The following is a 15570-nucleotide window of genomic DNA, read 5'->3' as shown; positions in this document are numbered from 1 at the left end:
ATTATTAAGGGCAGTATTAAGAACACGGCACGCTCGCATGGACGACCACGCGACGAGGAGTTTGTGTATTCGTAAGAGAAGAGACGCGGTCGATTACCACGAGTCTTGGCGTTGAACCGGTGGAGCTCCGTAGCCGCCGCCCGGATAGCCCGCGGTTGGCTGTGGGGCGTAGCCTTGCGGCGGCGGAGCGTAACCTTGCGGCGGCGGAGCGTTACCTTGCGGCGGCGGAGCGTAACCTTGCGGCGGCGGAGCGTAACCTTGCGGCGGCGGAGCGTAGGACTGTTGCATCGACGCTGGTTGGCTTCCGCCCTTAGGCGGTGGGACAGGCTCGTCAGGTCCCAACTTGCTCACGCCTTTCGGTGGGGTGTAGGCGGCTAGTGAGACAAGAGCAGCCTCGAATTCACCAGCACACTCTTTTTTAATGCAGTTTTGGAGCGTTTGGCCGCGGAATTCCTTCTCGAACTCTTTGCGAAGACGGGGCATCACCATGTCCTTGTGAGTCAACAGAGCCATGATACCGGTCTTGTTCGTGCTGGAGAACCAGCCGGCGATGCATTGACGCATACCGCGAGCAATCGTACGCTCCTTCGGAGATATGCAGGCCACGAGTGCGTCTTCATAGTCACCCGAGCACTTCGATCGAATGTCGGCGATAAGGTCGCCACCAGTGTGTTCCGTGTACTTCGTCCTAATGAGCTCCTTCTCCTCTTCAGTTCGATGTACGAGCATGGAAATGAGACCCCAATCGTCGTTCGCCCACATGCCGAAAGCTTCTTGGAGATAAATGGCGATTTGTTCTTCGCGGGGCGTGAGCAAACCCATCAAGGTCTCGCGGAAAAGCTTACTCTCAAACAAGCCAGTGGTTTCATCTCGGATACGCTCACGCAGGAGCTCGCCAGTAGCCACCTTGTACGCCTCGCGGAATTCTTCGATCTGTTCGTGCGTTTTGTTGGCAAGGATGGAAATGATAAGCTGTTCATCTGTGCCCAATCCCTCGACGGCGTTACGCATGGACTGGATTTCGAAGTCGTAATCGATCTCCTTATCGTTGTTGACGTTCGTCGGGTGGCGCTTGGCCAGGGCAGTGATGATGCGTTTGAAGTCGCCGCTCACCTTCCACTCACTACCTACGGCTTTGATGAGATCTTTCTTATAAATTCTTGAGTACGCCTCACGCGTGGCATCGAGTTGTTCCGGCGTGGCTGTCACCATGAGACGGATTATCGCGCTGGTGTCGGTTCCCAAACCTGAGACAGCGGAGTTAATCACCTTCGCATAGGACTCGCCAACGCCGTCGCAACCAGCGAGAAGAAGCACGCGCTTGAATTTTCCACTCGTTTCAGAAATGACGGCCTGTTCGAGAGATCGCTCGTATCGCGAAGAAAATGCCATTTGAAGCGGTAAGATGTCTTCCTCCGCAGTCGTGCACAAAATCGTCGTCAGCGTCGCCTCATCTGTACCGAAACCCTTGATCGCGCGCATCAGCGCCTGCGCTTGGAAATCCAAACGATCCGATAAGAGCGCCATCATGAAGTCCTGCAAGTCACCCTCCGTTTTCTCCTTGACGTCGGATTTCAAATCGCCGTACCCGGCGTGATTATACGCCTCGACGATCACGCGCTCAATGTAATCCTCCCTCAGCATGCCCCTCTGGTTACTCAGCCTCGGCACGTTGAGCACCATCCTCTTCAAAATTTCCTGCGTGTTCGCGCACGCGATCGCGTTCGCGAGTTCCCACACGGCGCGGCCGTCGGCATCTTGCGGGCACGACCCGAAATCCGCCCGCATCTCGGGCTCGGGCTGCGACGAACAAACTGCGAGCGGAACGAAAGGAAACGCGCCATCGTCAGTCCCGGCGGCGCATCATCGCGCGCGATCCTTCGCATCGTCGAGAATTGTCGTCGACCGCGCTTTGATTTCGTCGTCGACACTGATGAAACTGATCAGATCATGATCAATTCAATTCTCAACACAATTCGGGACACGATTCGCATCGCCACGACGACGACGACGACGACTTCAACGAACGCGCGACGACGAACGCGGGCGCGATGTACGCACTCCCCATGGCGACGTGTTCTTTCCGTCGAGCTCACTGACGCGTTCGCGCGCGTCGATGTGACGCTGTGTCGTGCATCAGAGGGTGTTACGCGCGTCGGACCGCGGCGCGCGAGATGCGCGAGGCGGCGCGCGGGCGCGTCGGCGTCCTCGGCGGCGTCCTCGGCGTCCTCGGCGTCCTCGGCGTCCTCGGCGTCCTCGGCGTCGCGGCGACGACGCGGGACGCGACGACGATGTCGGGGACGTGGAGAGCCTCGTGGCGAACCGGTGAAACGACGGACTCTTTGCTCGAGTACAACGCGCACGCGCGACGGTTGGTGGGTGATGCGGCGCCGATCGAGGCGTGGGAGGGGGCGGAACGGTTCCTCGCGTCTCTGGACGGGAGCTTGGCGGACGCGAGCGTGAACGGATGCGTCTTGCACGAGTTCAACTCGTTGCCAAACGTGGAGTCGGTGGACGTGAGCGTTCGGTTGGAGTATTACGCGATGGCGAAGACAGGGATGCTGGAACGATTAGGGGTGACGTGTGATCCGCGGTCGGGGCGGGACGGTGGGAAGGCGTGGTGTTTGGGATTAGAGCGGTCGACGGCGTTCGAGCGACATCGAAAATGGTGGCGACGATTGAGCGAGCGGTACGAAGACGGGAGGCATCCGTATTGGTTGGGCGAGTACCTGGAGTTCGATATGGATGTGAACGAGGTCAATCCTACGGCGAGTGTGTTCATCGAGCACACGCCTCAGGAGGACGGGAGACACGCGGAATATGTGCCGGCGCTACGGGAGTATTTAGAAGCGATCGGAGAGACAGCGTCGGAGAGGCTGTATGAGAACGTGCAGGCGGTTATCGACGCTGCAAAGGGCGAGGGGTTCAGCACACACATGTGGGCGGCCGGAATCATGTTCAGTCGATCGGAAAAGGCTGCGAGCGGGACCATCGACGGCGTTCGCGTGCTCATTCGCATTTTACAACACGTGCCCCAAAAAGTTGCGCGGGAGGACGAAGACGGGTACAGGAGCGGGAAAATGCGTCAGATAGTGCGGCTTCTGAAGATGTTGAAATGGAGCGGTGACTTCAGCGAGCTCGATCGAATACACAACTATTTACCGCAAGATGGCTGGGTTGGATGCGTGCTTCATGTGGACGTCCTCGATCGCGTGGCGAAGGAGAGTGACTCGTCCATCATCGGCCCTCGTGTTGGCGTCGAAGTCCCCATCAGCGACCCGTCGCAAAATGTCATGCCTCAACTGAGCGGTCTCGTCGATGATGGACTCGTCGACGCGACGTGGTGGCGCAACTTCACCTCTGCGTTGTGCGAACCTGACGAGAGCGTCGCCAGGTTGCCAACCGACCTGATGTGCGCCGTCAGACAGTGCGCCGTCATGGATAACGGTGATCTCACAAAAATCGACGGCATTGTCGTTTGTCCCACGATCACCGTCGCCGTGAGTCACTTCAAGTTCATCGTGCAACCCGAACGCGCGCTCTACGTCAAGCCATACATCTCGACGCGGCGTCCGTACAGGTACTGCCTCGACGGCGACGCGTTCTCCAAAGACCATTCCCTCCCGACGTATCACGACTGCGACGGCGAAATATTTTATTAGCCTGTAAACGATAAACCACACGCGTCTCTCGTCACGTGCGCTCGCGATGTCGTTCGTCCGGGTTCTGCTCTGTGCGCCGACCGCGCCGGCGCGTCACGTCCCCGCGGCTCCAACCTCGCCACCCACACATCGGCGCGTTCGAGGGACATCCCGCGATCGCGCTCCGTTCCTCATCGGGGTCCGTGTCGTCGATGCGCCCGGCGTGATCTCGCGCGCGCGGCGTGCGCGCGCGAGGATGAAGCAGAAACGCCGCCCGACGTCAAAGCCGCTCTTCGCGCCGACGTCGATGCGATCGATGCGCCGAGCGCGAGAGGTCACGAGCGCGTTCCACGAGGTGACGCGAACGCTGGACGATCCGCGGTCGACGTCGGAGGAGAGAGCGGCGGCGCGAGAGCGAGCGATGAGGGCGGGCGGGGTGGACGCGCTTCGGGACGAGTACCAGCGGGCGAGCGCTCTGACGACGACGAGACATCGAACGGCAAAGTTTACTTTCAGCGTGCTCACGAAACTGGGACGACGTCCGAAACGAGGTGAGAGACCATTGAAGACGCTGGAGGTGGGGGCGATAAACACGGATTTGATGAGCGCCAAGTTTTTGGACGTTAGGGCGATCGACGTGAAGAGTCGACATCCAAAAATTGAGCAGATTGACTTTTTTAAGCTCCCGGTCGAGGATGAGACGTACGACGTCGTGCACTCGAGCATGGTACTTAACTGCGTTCCCACGGCGGAACTGCGAGGGGAGATGTTGCACCGCACGTCGAGGCTTCTAAGAACCGGCGGGTCGTTCTTCTTGATGCTCCCGGCGCGCTGCGTGAACGCGTCCGCGCGCATGACAAGCGATAAACTGATTCGGCTCTGTCGCGCCTGCGGCCTACGCGTCGTCGAGAAAAAATCCACGCCCAAGGTTATGTTTTATTGTTTCGAAAAGCTAGCTAAGAGGGACCGGAGTGAACTCTCTTCGAAAGAGTTGTCCGGCGCGGAGGCGCGCTCTGCATTTCTGCGCCGAGAGCGTCTTCGGGACACCGACGCTCGCGCCGATAACGACCACTTCGGCGTAGTTCTGGGCGATGAGCATGACTGTGGATTTTAATAATCGTCCACCTGGAACGTGTACACTACCGCATCGACCCGATGAGCTTCCTATGTTGACGCGCCCTGACTTTCTCCGCGCCTTCAACCGTCGCGCGCGACGGTGCCTCCTCAGAGCGCGTCGTCATGGCGCCCGCACCGCGTGGGCGAGGCGCGCGCGCGCCTCGCCCCGCGCCTGACGATGACGACGCGCGCGTGGACGCGGTGGACGATCTGTGCGCGACGGGCGCGGGCGTCAACGAACGCGAAAAAGTCACGACGCAGAAGTTTGTTCAACAGCTCGTCGGCGCCTCCGCGGGCGTGCTCCTGGCCGAGGACGTCGAAAAGCGGTGCGCACGCGGCGCGCAGGCGCAGGCGGTGAATGACGAGCACAGCGACACGGAGAGCGAGTCCTCGGAGGGCGAACGAGACGAACGGTGCGCGATGCAGCCGCTGCACCTGCCGCCCGCGACGGTGGACGAAGTGATGAGCGCGATGCGCAGAGCAGAGGCGATGAACGCCGCGAACGTGGGAACCGCGGAGAAGTCTTTCGTGATGAATGAACAGCAGGCGTACGTGAGTGCGTCGCTGACGACGTCGCGACGAGCAGGGACCGTATTGTTGACGCCGCCAGAGTTGGGGACTCGATGCCAGAGGTGCGACGATGTCGCGGCGGAGCCTATGAAGAACGCGGAGGGACGATTGTTTTGCGGACCGTGTGGACGATGGAAAGAGGGTTCTGATCGAGCGGCGTTATTTGGTGTCGATGTTCAGACACAGATGAAGATCGATGACATGGCAGTGATGTGTTGTCACTCAGTGGTGGCGCACGTCAATGGAAGAAACGGCGTGGCGCTGGACTGGAAGATCGTCTCAGACGGGTGTCGGGAGGTGCATAGATTAGCTCAGATTCGATCGCACGAGGAGACGTGTGCACGGGCGCTCGTGCGTTGCGGATTACCAACACAGAGCTCGAACAGGGCGGAGAAATGTCATGACGTGTTTCCTCGCGGAGCGGTGGAGGCGCACAGAGCAAAGTGTCATTTCCGGATTCAGAACTGCAATGATTGCGGGTGCGGCATTCAGGTAAGGAAGTTTCGTGCGCATTCTCTCGTCTGCGGAGCCATCGAAGTGTTCTGCCCGTACAGACGGTGCAAGTGGCGAGGCAAGAGGGGTATGGTGGATGCACACGTGGCGACAGAGTGCCTGGCGCACCCAGTGATGTGCCGTTTAGAGGATTCCGAAACTCGAGATATCTGCATGGAAATCGTCCCTCGTGAGAGAATTGGCGAACATAAGATCTCGTGTCAGTACCAAATGCGTCCGTGCGAGTACTGCGGTCATGAGGTGAGCCTACGACGAATGGGGGCGCACAAATTGAAGTGCGAAAGCAGAGATTTTCAATGCCATCGATGTGGGCGCGTGATGCCAAACGAACACCGCGATTTACACGTGCGAGAACAATGTCCAATGTCCGAAGCCAATTGCGAGCATAATAGATTCGGGTGCGAAGCGAAGGTGTCGAAGGAAGCGTACCGCCAACACGCCATCGACTATCTCGATGCTCACATCCGCCAGGTAACTTTCGGTCCCGATGGCGTTGTTCATTTCGTAGAAACGCCGGGTAAGGACGAGGTTAATGCGCTGGCTCTACTTAGACGCATGCAAACACATAGAATCGAGATGATGGACGATTTCTCGAAGTTTGATGAGCTGTGCGCTAGTTTAGTGACGAAGATTGCGACTCGAGCTGCTGTTGCGATGGCGTCGACACCGTCGACAATCGAGGTTATGTCGGTCGTGGAGGAGTTTAGGAGTCGTTCGAACTCTGCACGTCGAGTCGCAGAATTTAATCTTCTCGAAAAAAGTGCCTTTGACAGAGATGAGGTTTATCACGACCTACTCGTCTCTCGAAATCTTGCTGGGGCGCACATGCTCGAGGAGCTTCGCGATTTGGATGAGAGAACTTCTTCTCTCCATCAAAAAATCGAAATGCTCTACGTTTCACTAGAGTCAAGACGTGATGACGCCGTAAATCGGCTTGACAACCATCTCGATGACATGTCTCCCGCTTCGACTTTTGTCGCAGACGCCAAATTGCGAGTGCACGAATTTGTGAAAGCAAAACGTGAGGATCGTCGGCGCCTCGACGCGAAAGTCTTGGATGCAAAGTCTGCAGTTGCCAACGTCAAGAACATAATCATTGACAACGCTGCGCACAGAAAGCGCACAGGAGAAAAATTAGAGCGAGATATTTTGGCGTCATTGAGCGCAAGAGACTTGTGAAATCGAACGCAATAAAATACCAACGGGACAAAATTGGTCGCTTATCATTACACGATACGTGCCACAGTACTGATACACGTACGACACGTTAGCAAACGTTAGCAAGTGCCCTCAACTGGGCACCCGCAGTCGTCTTCATTTATAAAGGAACCTGATCCTGAGCTTGTGCACGTTTGGAAATAGTCCTTGCCGCCAACGTCTTTGATGACGGAACCTGAAGTTGGTCTGTCATAGAGTTCGTAGTCCGGCACGCACTGGTCGTTACCGTCAATCACAGTTTGAAGGACGATATTGATGCTCGGGTATGGGAGTTCGACGTAGCCACCAACTCCGGCGACTGCACCTCCTGATTTAAGTTTGCAGTTTGAATCATCTTCATAGCCATCGAAGGTGTCAGCAAACACCGCCGTGAGCTCAGTACCACCAGCAAAGCACTTCGTGTTCGCTGCAGATGCTGCGACGAACGCGTCAGCACCGAGGTAGATCGGTTGTTCGACGTTGATCTGAGGACCAGCGCACACCTTGGTGTCGTAGCAGAACTGAAGTTTCATGTCTACAATCTCAAACACGAAGCCAGTCTTGAAGCTCGCCGACGCAGAGAACGCGCCCAGAGGTTCAGCTTTGACTTTGGGATCGTGAACCTTGATGTGCGGTTTACCATCGTCCATTCCAATCTCAAAGCCAACGTCACCATCGTGATAAATACGATAGCTGAATTCGCCCTTGGCTTCCGCCATAAACATCCATGGAGCGGTAACGCGAACGACACCTTCGAGCGTGGTGTAGAACCCGGAGCCCCCACCAAATGTTTGAGAAATAGTTCGCGTGATTCCGCCGTCCGTAAAGTCACCTGTCATAAATACCGATGCATCAGCTTTTATTGTAACTTTCGTGTCGAATGCGGCACCGACGGCCATCACAAAAGCTGCCTTTCGCATCTTGAGGAATGCGTCGCGCAGCCCATCCGTGAGTTCTTTGTCGGCAAAATCTAGAAGACCGACTCCAAGTGTAGCAGCGTCGTGGTGATGACCACTGTGGAAAATCGGGTGAGACTTAACGGTTGTTCGCATGCGTTCTGTCTCGAGTCGCACGTGCGACTCCATCTCTGGAGCGTATGTAGAATACGCTGCCTCAAGGCGACCAAGGTACCTCGCCGCGAGGGCAAGCTGACGTGACTGCATTTCCTCGGCGATACGCTTGCGATACGCAATCTCTTCATTCGCCTCTTCCTCGGTGGTTATATCTTCACTGTCGAGGAGTCGACGGCCGATACCGATACTTTTGAACCAACCAGTGACTTCATCAATACCATCCTTGACGACGTCCTTAGCACTTTCAATAGCATCAGCGATAGGTTGTCCCCAATTCTTGATGGCGTCAAACGCGACCATGAGTTTTCCTTTCATCCATTTCAAGATGACTGAGATGGACTCAGAAATCACTTCGAACGGAATTTTGACTTTTTGCACACGAATGCACACACTGATGGGATACTTGGTGTCGAGAGACATTTCGAAGTTCGCATTCGCGGTTCCACTGCCGTGTAACTTCTTTGCGATGTCAAGTTCCATGCCATGATTCTTCTCGATACTGAAATCGATTTTCGGAGCAATGCATACCTGAGTGAGGAGACACACTGGTGACCAACCCGGAAGACCTGGAAATGTTAAACCAGGCATTCGCGGAAGTTTGACGTCAGGAAAGCCAGGCATCGGAATTGTTGGCGTTGCCGGCGGCCATGGAATACCACCCCAGTTTACGTTAATATCGGGGAAATCGGGCCATTTAGGAGCGCTGAAGGCAGGGGGGCACCATCCGAGATCGGCGGTTGCGTTTCCTCCGAGATCAGCGACTGGTTTGTAATGCGGGTTACGAACCTTGCGGTGTGTTGTCCACGTGTGCTCACTGATGTCCTCACCGCGCATGATGGATTGAATCATACCGTGTAAAGCATCTTCGTTCACGGGATCGAGTAGACCCATGTACACTGGTTGAACGATATGCTCGGGTTCATCGCCCAGATTAGCCGCGTTGCTGCCGCAGATGAAAGCTTTCTCGATGCCACGCACCACAGCCTCTGGACTAGTTGGGACGATTGAGTTTGCGATTGCGTCAAATAAGTCCGATACCTTTTTGGCGAAATTCTTCGCCAGATCTTCCGCTTTCGAGGCGATGTCTCGGATACGATCTCCGATGGCGTCGAAGGCGCTCTGTACATCGCTTGCTGCGCGAGAAATCGCCCCCGGTGCATCGGCGATGGTCCTCTTTGCTGTGTTGATGCCATTTATGATGTCTTGGATCCAACCCATGAGCTGGCATCGGCCGTTTCGCCACTCATAGCCCGGAACGCACGTCCAACAACCACCCGTTCGTCGTGCGAAGCGTTGGCGGTAGCACCTGAACTCGAACGTGGGCAGAGCTGCGCACGCGCTGCACCAGTGACAGCCGCAGCTGCAGCGTAACCTCCAGCGTCTCCAGCGACAACTGCACCAGCACCAGCAAGGCCAGCTCCAGCACCAGTGACAGCACCAGCCGCAATGCCACGTACCGATGGGTGCCGCACCCCATGGGCAACCCCTGCCGCATCCGGAGTGGAACGTACAGCTAGGATTATCAAGAGCTGGGACGGCGCACATCGATGGCCACGCCGCGTCGCCCGGAAGATGACACCACGCTCCCAGTGCAGGTACGCCAGAAGTGTTCGTGGATATCGGCGTTATATCCAAACTTTCCAGTGACTTGTTCGCCGACGCATCCCACGGAGCGTTGAGCTGCTTGTCCAACAAATCATCCTCTTTGCTCGCCACGCAGTCGTCAAACGCTGTCTCGAGACTGGCGTCGTAAAAGTCCATCAAGTCCGTATAAGTGAAGTTTGCGCCACTTTTGCGCGCATCGCATGTGTAAAACAAGGTTTCTTGCACCGCTCTTGCCTCCGCACACTCGCAGCGTTCGTGCACACAGACCAGCTTCGCGCGCTTGCCGTCGTCGTCGCCGTCGATTGCAGAGCAACCCTTCCCTTCGAGAATCTTCTCCACCTGAACATCCCCCAGACACGTTTTGATGCACGCCGTACTACGCATGCCCATCGCGAATAGCTCCTCGGGCGAGTCTACCGTCGTGTTCGCGCTTCCTGAATCTCTCTCCGTGAAGGTCTCCGTCGTCGCGTCCGCGTCGTCTCCTTCGGAATAGCCTTCGTCCGTGAGCACGCTCGTGGTCTCGTTCTCCGACACGGTGACCTTCACGCCCAGTCGCGCCCATCGTTCGATCTTCGCCGCGAGCGCCGTCCGTCTCTCCGCCCGCGTCACCGCCGTGTCCCAGACGTGTCCCTTCGGTAGGATGAAATTACCGAGCGCCCGCGATTCGGCCAGTTCGCGCGCCCCGAGCGCGGCGACGCACAGCGCCACCGCGCACAGCGCCACCGCGCGCGCGTTCGATCGCCCCGTGTCCGTCGCGCGCGTCATCTTCGAAGACACCGCGTCGACGCGTGCGGGCGCACGCGCGCGCGGAACGAAACGACCGCGAGCGCAACACCCTCGGCGAACATCCAACACCCTCGGCGAACATCCAACACCCTCGGTGAACGCACACAGCGCCGACGCGGCTCCAATACGACGACGACGGCGACGGCAAAAAACGGTGACGGCGTCGACGGCAACACCCTCGGGAACCCTCGGCGAACACCCAACGAGCGGCGACGGGCGCGGGCGACGCGCGGCGGCGCCGCACACGCGCGCGCGCGTACGATGGGCGCGTCGCGATGGCGACGCGAGGGCGACGAGCGCACGCCGCTGTTGCGCGCGGACGATGGCGCGCGGGCGAGGGACGACGGGCGAGGGACGAGGAGGTGCGCGCGACGGGTCGGCGATTCGTTCCGACGATGGGCGAGGCGCGAGGGCGCGGAAGGGGCGGCGAACGCGCGGCGCGGACGCGAGAGAGGGATGGGGAGTGAGGGATGGTGATGGACGCGTCGCGATGGGTCGGGACGTCGCGCGAGCGACGCGCGCGCGGAACCGGCGGCGCGCGCGCGAAACGAGCGAGAGAGAGACTGACGAGGGGCGAATCGCGCGCGACGGTAGGTGGTATTTCGTCGCGACCCTGGCGGTGGCGGTGACGATGCAAACGGTTTTATACGGTGAAAAGCTGAGTGACATCGGTAACGAGCTGATACAGCGGCGCTATGGGACCCCGAGCGCGCCGACGCCGGGCCTCGCCGAGCGTGCGCTCTCCGAGCGCGAGGTGACGACGAACTGGATGCTTTCAAGCGCCAGATACCGCAAGCATGAGATGTTGCGTCGCGTTCGAGTCAGTTCTCTCGGTCAATCCGAAGGTTCGATCGAGGTGATTGGTGGCGACAACGCGAGCGCTGCTCCCGAGACGGTACAGACGACATCCGACGTCGCGTACACCATCACACACAGACTCCTCAACGCTGATTTTGAAACAGTGTACAACGACTTCCTTGCCGCGATTCCGTGTGCAAAATCGTGTTCAAGGCCAGAATCGTCGTTCAAGACGTTTTGCAACGAGACCGTGCGGGCACCGTCCGAGTCAAACTTTTTGACGTGCATCTCACAAAAATGTGGGTGCCGCGAAAGCTTCGAGATACGTGAGGCGCTTTTTTACACGTGTGAGATATCGAAGGAGCAAACGCACTTCGATGGCGTTGATTTTGCGACTTTCGTGCGCGACGTCGTGTCGGACGCAGAGGAAGACTGCTCAAAAAGGAACAATCTCATGATCTTTCATAAAAATACGTTTGACGTTGGCAAAAAGTGTGCGTTCGAAGAAAAGGACTGGCCTAAGCCCGAGCACTGCGCATCGCAAGAACAAATTACTGCATCGTGTGAGTTTTCTTCAACATCGTGCGGCGAAGACGCTGAACAAGTAAGTGGTTTCGCCCCTGGTGGCTTCCATGAGCTCAACTGGCACTGCCCGGTTTTCAGGTGCACAGGTGAGAATAAGTGCTCGTGGGACACTGAGTACTGTAAAAGTGAAATACAATACCTCGAGACCAAGTGCAAGCGATCAACCACGTTGAAAGGCAAGTGTTCGTTCTGTGAACTCGGTTGGCAATTGGACGAGACCTCGAACAAGTGTGTTGCGTGCGAACCAGGTTACAACAAAGAGGTGAATGCCACCGGGACCTTTTGCGTGCTCGACGAGGACAACCTCATCGAGAGCGTCAAGAAGGATCTGGAAAATGTCACGGCGTTGATGGGAGACGATCTCGAGAATCTCGGTCTTTACATTCGCCAGAATGCCAAGCTCGGCGCATTTTGGGACGACTTGAAACGAGAGCTCAACAACCTCACGAGCCAAGTGCAAAACATCATCAACAAGATAATCAGGCTGAAAGACGACGTTGCAAATTTAATCAGAGACATCGGTAAGGCGATAGTTGCTCTTGGCCAGGACCTTTGGGCGCTAGCTCAAAAGTGCGGCGCCGTCATATCGGACTTGCTCGCTAGCATCATCCCCGGTGTCGATTCTCTTCTGAGCGGCGTCAAGGATGCGCTGGTGTGTGATTTGAGTGAAACAGCTCAGGCAAGACTCGGAGAATCTCGCCTCGGTAAACTCGCTCCGCGACACGATCATGAAGTCGAGAGAAAGCTCGCAGAAATATTTTACGGTGAGGAGCTCGCCAAAGTCATGGTGCCCGAACCGCCGGCGGCTGTTGGGGGAAACGAGTGTCCCGTCATTCCATGCTTGACTGCCGTGTGCGAAGAGATTCGGATTGAGCACACGATTGATGAAAGCACGAACGGATTTAGCTCTCCGTTTCCGAAGAAAGGCTCTAAGATGGAGCGTCGTTTGACCAAAATCACAAAGCAGGTCAAAGCTAGCATTAAAGTTAATGTCAAGGGTGGCATGAAGACGTGTGCTGGTCTTACTGACTTCGGTATTTCCTTTGGTTTTGCGAAGGCGATCGCTGATGCTTTCGTGAATGTCATCAAGCCAGCTTTTGATGCCTCTGTGAGAACTCTGACGGACTGGACGAACAGATTGACGGACGGGATTAAGGCTGCCAAAGACTGGGTCGCTGGCGCGTTCAACACCGTCGACCGAACTGTTAAGAGCATCCCTGGTTTCGGACGTCGTCGACTCCTGAAGTCTGGAACACGCGAAGACGTGCCCTACTGGGATGAAGAGCTCGAGCGCGCGGCAACTTTTGGTCGACTTGAAAATGTGTATTTGGCCGAGGTGCGAGAGCTCGAGCGAAGTACCAGGAAACAATTGGAAATAATCAAAGCGATGCACAGTGGAGAAGATCTGTTTCTCGCCGCACAGCGTCACCACGCAGCGCAGCAAACATCCGCTGAGCTCGGCGGTATTTTGGATGGCGACAAGCTCATTGGTGCGATGACGGATGCCTTTCAACTGGGCATGAAATCCATATCTTTCAACTTACGCTTCAAAGTTGACATGGATGCGTCGGTAGAGATCGACGCAACGGCAGACTTGTACAGGACCGGAGATCTGAGTCAAGGCAAATTCGTGAAATCGTTCCGGAAGTTCAAAATGCTTAAATTTGGCTTCTACATCATCGTCGAGGGAGCCCTCAAATTGACGCTCCCTTACTACTTTATGGCGAACGGTCAGGGTCACTTCGAATACAAGCTCGTGTCAGACGGACTGTTCGTCGATCTCGGGCTCAGTGACGGAGAGCCTATGCTCACGCTGCCGACTAGTCCGAAGGTGAAACTGGAACAGCAGACTACCGCGCAGATGTCCTCGTCCATGAAATTGGGCGTCATGGCCGAGCTCGAAGATTTCTCCATCCAGCTCTGTTGGGCTGGACTCGTGTGTACTGGCCCCATAATTAAAGCTGGACAGCCCGTGTACGCGGGTGCAGATGTGTACGCCGCGGCTCACAGTGGTCACAATAATTGCTTCAACGGTAGATCTGGACTCGAGGCGGTTTTCGCCGACCGCTTTGCTGGATACAACGATGACAAGTGCCGACTCCGAAAAGATGGTGCCGTCGCCGGCGCTGGTTGGTATTCCGAGTTTCCCGGTATCTCGTTCGACTTGGATCTCGTCACGACCACTAATCTCGGTTCCAAGTGCGAGCTCAAACTCGACCTTTACGAGGCGCCCAAGTTTGATTACACCGCGCCGATTTCGCACCACGCGTGCACATCTAGTGGAGGTGAGTTCGTCTCCACGCAAACGTGCGACACAACCGCCAGCGCGGTGGACGCGGACTCGTGTCCATCCGGCTGGTTCAAGTCGGGAGACAAGTGTTACGAAGCGTGCTACAACACAAAGACGCAGTGCGGCAACAGCGTCGGTCGAAACGACGTCTACTGCGTCTACAAATCTCCCGTGTGCGCTCGAACCGACTGCGACGGAAAGGGTGGTAACAAGCCCAACGCGCCGAGCTGTTGAGACCACCGCGCCGATTTTCAACTAAAGGTGCTCCTGTTGTAAAAGTATACATTTTCCACCTCTGACGCATCCGACGACGTCGACGCGAGCGCCCGCGCCGCACGTCTCGACGCGTCCATCGATCGCGATGCCCGACCCCAATCTCGCCTCCATGGCGAAGATCGCTCGTCACGATGACGTCTACCCCCCCGCCGAGGACTCCTTCCTCCTCGTCGACGCCCTGAGCTCGCTGTGGAACACCTCGCTGCGAGCGCGCAAACCTTCGCTGTGCGTGGAGATCGGTACCGGGAGCGGCTACGTCGCGTGCTCCAACGCCCTGCTCGCCCGAGGGCACGGATGCGGGGAAATCACCACGACGCGGGCGTCCGACGTGAACGCGCGAGCGGTGGAGACGTGCGCGGCGACGCTGCGAGCGCACGGCGTGGACGCGCGCGCGTGCGTCGTCGCGCGAGGGGATTTATTAGAGCCGCATCGCGACGCGATCGAGGCGCGAGGAGGCATCGATGTCCTGCTGTTTAATCCACCGTACGTGGTGACGCCGAGCGAGGAGGTGGGACGAGACGGAATCGCCAGCGCGTGGGCCGGCGGCGTCGACGGGCGAGAGGTGTTGGACCGGTTGTTACCAGACGTGCGCGACGCCCTGGCGCCGGGAGGGATATTTTTGTGCGTCCTCATCGAGCAGAATAAGCCGCGAGAGATTATGGCGATGATGGAGGCGATGGGTCTGCGAAGCGCCATCGTCAGCGAGTGTCGAGCGGATGAGGAGAGGCTCTACGTCATGCGTTGCGATAAACCGCGCTGAGCGGCGCGAGCGAAAAGCTTTGCGCGATAGTCTCTGCATCGGCGCACCGGTGCGCTACCGGTCACGTCGTCGTAGAATAGTTAGCATTACACTCACGCCTCGCATCGCTTCGTCCGCGGTCTCACATGCCGACCGGGCCCGTTCCTCGTTCCTCGGCGATGGCGTCGATGGCCGCTTGCTTCGTCGCCGCGTCCACAATCTTAATCCCCCGCACCACGGCGTTTTTCCGCAACTTGACCTTTCCAATATTCACTCCACGAACAACTTTATGCGTGTTCTTCCCAACTCGTTTCTTCCCCACCCCCCCCGTCGCGCGCAACGACGCCGCGACCCCCCCGTCCCGCCCGCGCCCGCGCCCCG

The 15570-nt window shown here is 57.4% G+C and overlaps 8 protein-coding genes across 8 annotated transcripts; 5 read left to right on the top strand and 3 right to left on the bottom strand.

Moving 5' to 3' along the window:
• Positions 1–93: 93 nt before the first annotated feature.
• On the bottom strand, positions 94–2068 carry OT_ostta11g03020 (Annexin; the record flags this gene model as incomplete). The annotated part of the gene is made up of 2 exons (XM_022983071.1): positions 94–1814; positions 2062–2068. 2 exons carry the CDS (start codon positions 2066–2068, stop codon positions 94–96), a joined length of 1728 nt encoding a protein of 575 aa, XP_022839999.1.
• A 106-nt stretch (positions 2069–2174) lies between these two features.
• Positions 2175–3662, top strand: OT_ostta11g03010 (unnamed product; the record flags this gene model as incomplete). The annotated part of the gene is made up of 1 exon (XM_003082075.2): positions 2175–3662. One exon carries the CDS (start codon positions 2175–2177, stop codon positions 3660–3662), a length of 1488 nt encoding a protein of 495 aa, XP_003082123.2.
• A 235-nt stretch (positions 3663–3897) lies between these two features.
• Positions 3898–4755, top strand: OT_ostta11g03000 (Putative methyltransferase, DUF3321; the record flags this gene model as incomplete). Its single annotated transcript, XM_003082074.1, has 1 exon — positions 3898–4755. The coding sequence occupies one exon, from the start codon at positions 3898–3900 to the stop codon at positions 4753–4755; it is 858 nt and encodes a 285-aa protein (XP_003082122.1).
• Positions 4756–4880: 125 nt separating this feature from the next.
• On the top strand, positions 4881–7019 carry OT_ostta11g02990 (Zinc finger, TRAF-type; the record flags this gene model as incomplete). Its single annotated transcript, XM_022983070.1, has 1 exon — positions 4881–7019. The coding sequence occupies one exon, from the start codon at positions 4881–4883 to the stop codon at positions 7017–7019; it is 2139 nt and encodes a 712-aa protein (XP_022839998.1).
• Positions 7020–7117: 98 nt separating this feature from the next.
• On the bottom strand, positions 7118–10480 carry OT_ostta11g02980 (unnamed product; the record flags this gene model as incomplete). The annotated part of the gene is made up of 1 exon (XM_003082071.1): positions 7118–10480. The coding sequence occupies one exon, from the start codon at positions 10478–10480 to the stop codon at positions 7118–7120; it is 3363 nt and encodes a 1120-aa protein (XP_003082119.1).
• Positions 10481–10776: 296 nt separating this feature from the next.
• OT_ostta11g02970 (unnamed product) lies at positions 10777–14408 on the top strand (the record flags this gene model as incomplete). The annotated part of the gene is made up of 2 exons (XM_022983069.1): positions 10777–10865; positions 11096–14408. The coding sequence occupies 2 exons, from the start codon at positions 10777–10779 to the stop codon at positions 14406–14408; spliced, it is 3402 nt and encodes a 1133-aa protein (XP_022839997.1).
• Positions 14409–14535: 127 nt separating this feature from the next.
• OT_ostta11g02960 (Eukaryotic/archaeal PrmC-related) lies at positions 14536–15210 on the top strand (the record flags this gene model as incomplete). Its single annotated transcript, XM_022983068.1, has 1 exon — positions 14536–15210. One exon carries the CDS (start codon positions 14536–14538, stop codon positions 15208–15210), a length of 675 nt encoding a protein of 224 aa, XP_022839996.1.
• Positions 15211–15331: 121 nt separating this feature from the next.
• OT_ostta11g02950 (unnamed product) lies at positions 15332–15570 on the bottom strand (the record flags this gene model as incomplete). The annotated part of the gene is made up of 1 exon (XM_003082069.2): positions 15332–15570. A coding segment is annotated over one exon (239 nt), but the record flags the coding sequence as incomplete, so codon positions are not given.

This window comes from Ostreococcus tauri (genome assembly GCF_000214015.3).
Source record: "Ostreococcus tauri WGS project CAID00000000 data, contig chromosome 11, whole genome shotgun sequence".
NCBI classification, from domain to species: Eukaryota; Viridiplantae; Chlorophyta; class Mamiellophyceae; order Mamiellales; family Bathycoccaceae; genus Ostreococcus; species Ostreococcus tauri.
This window is presented reverse-complemented; position numbering and strand designations above follow the sequence as displayed.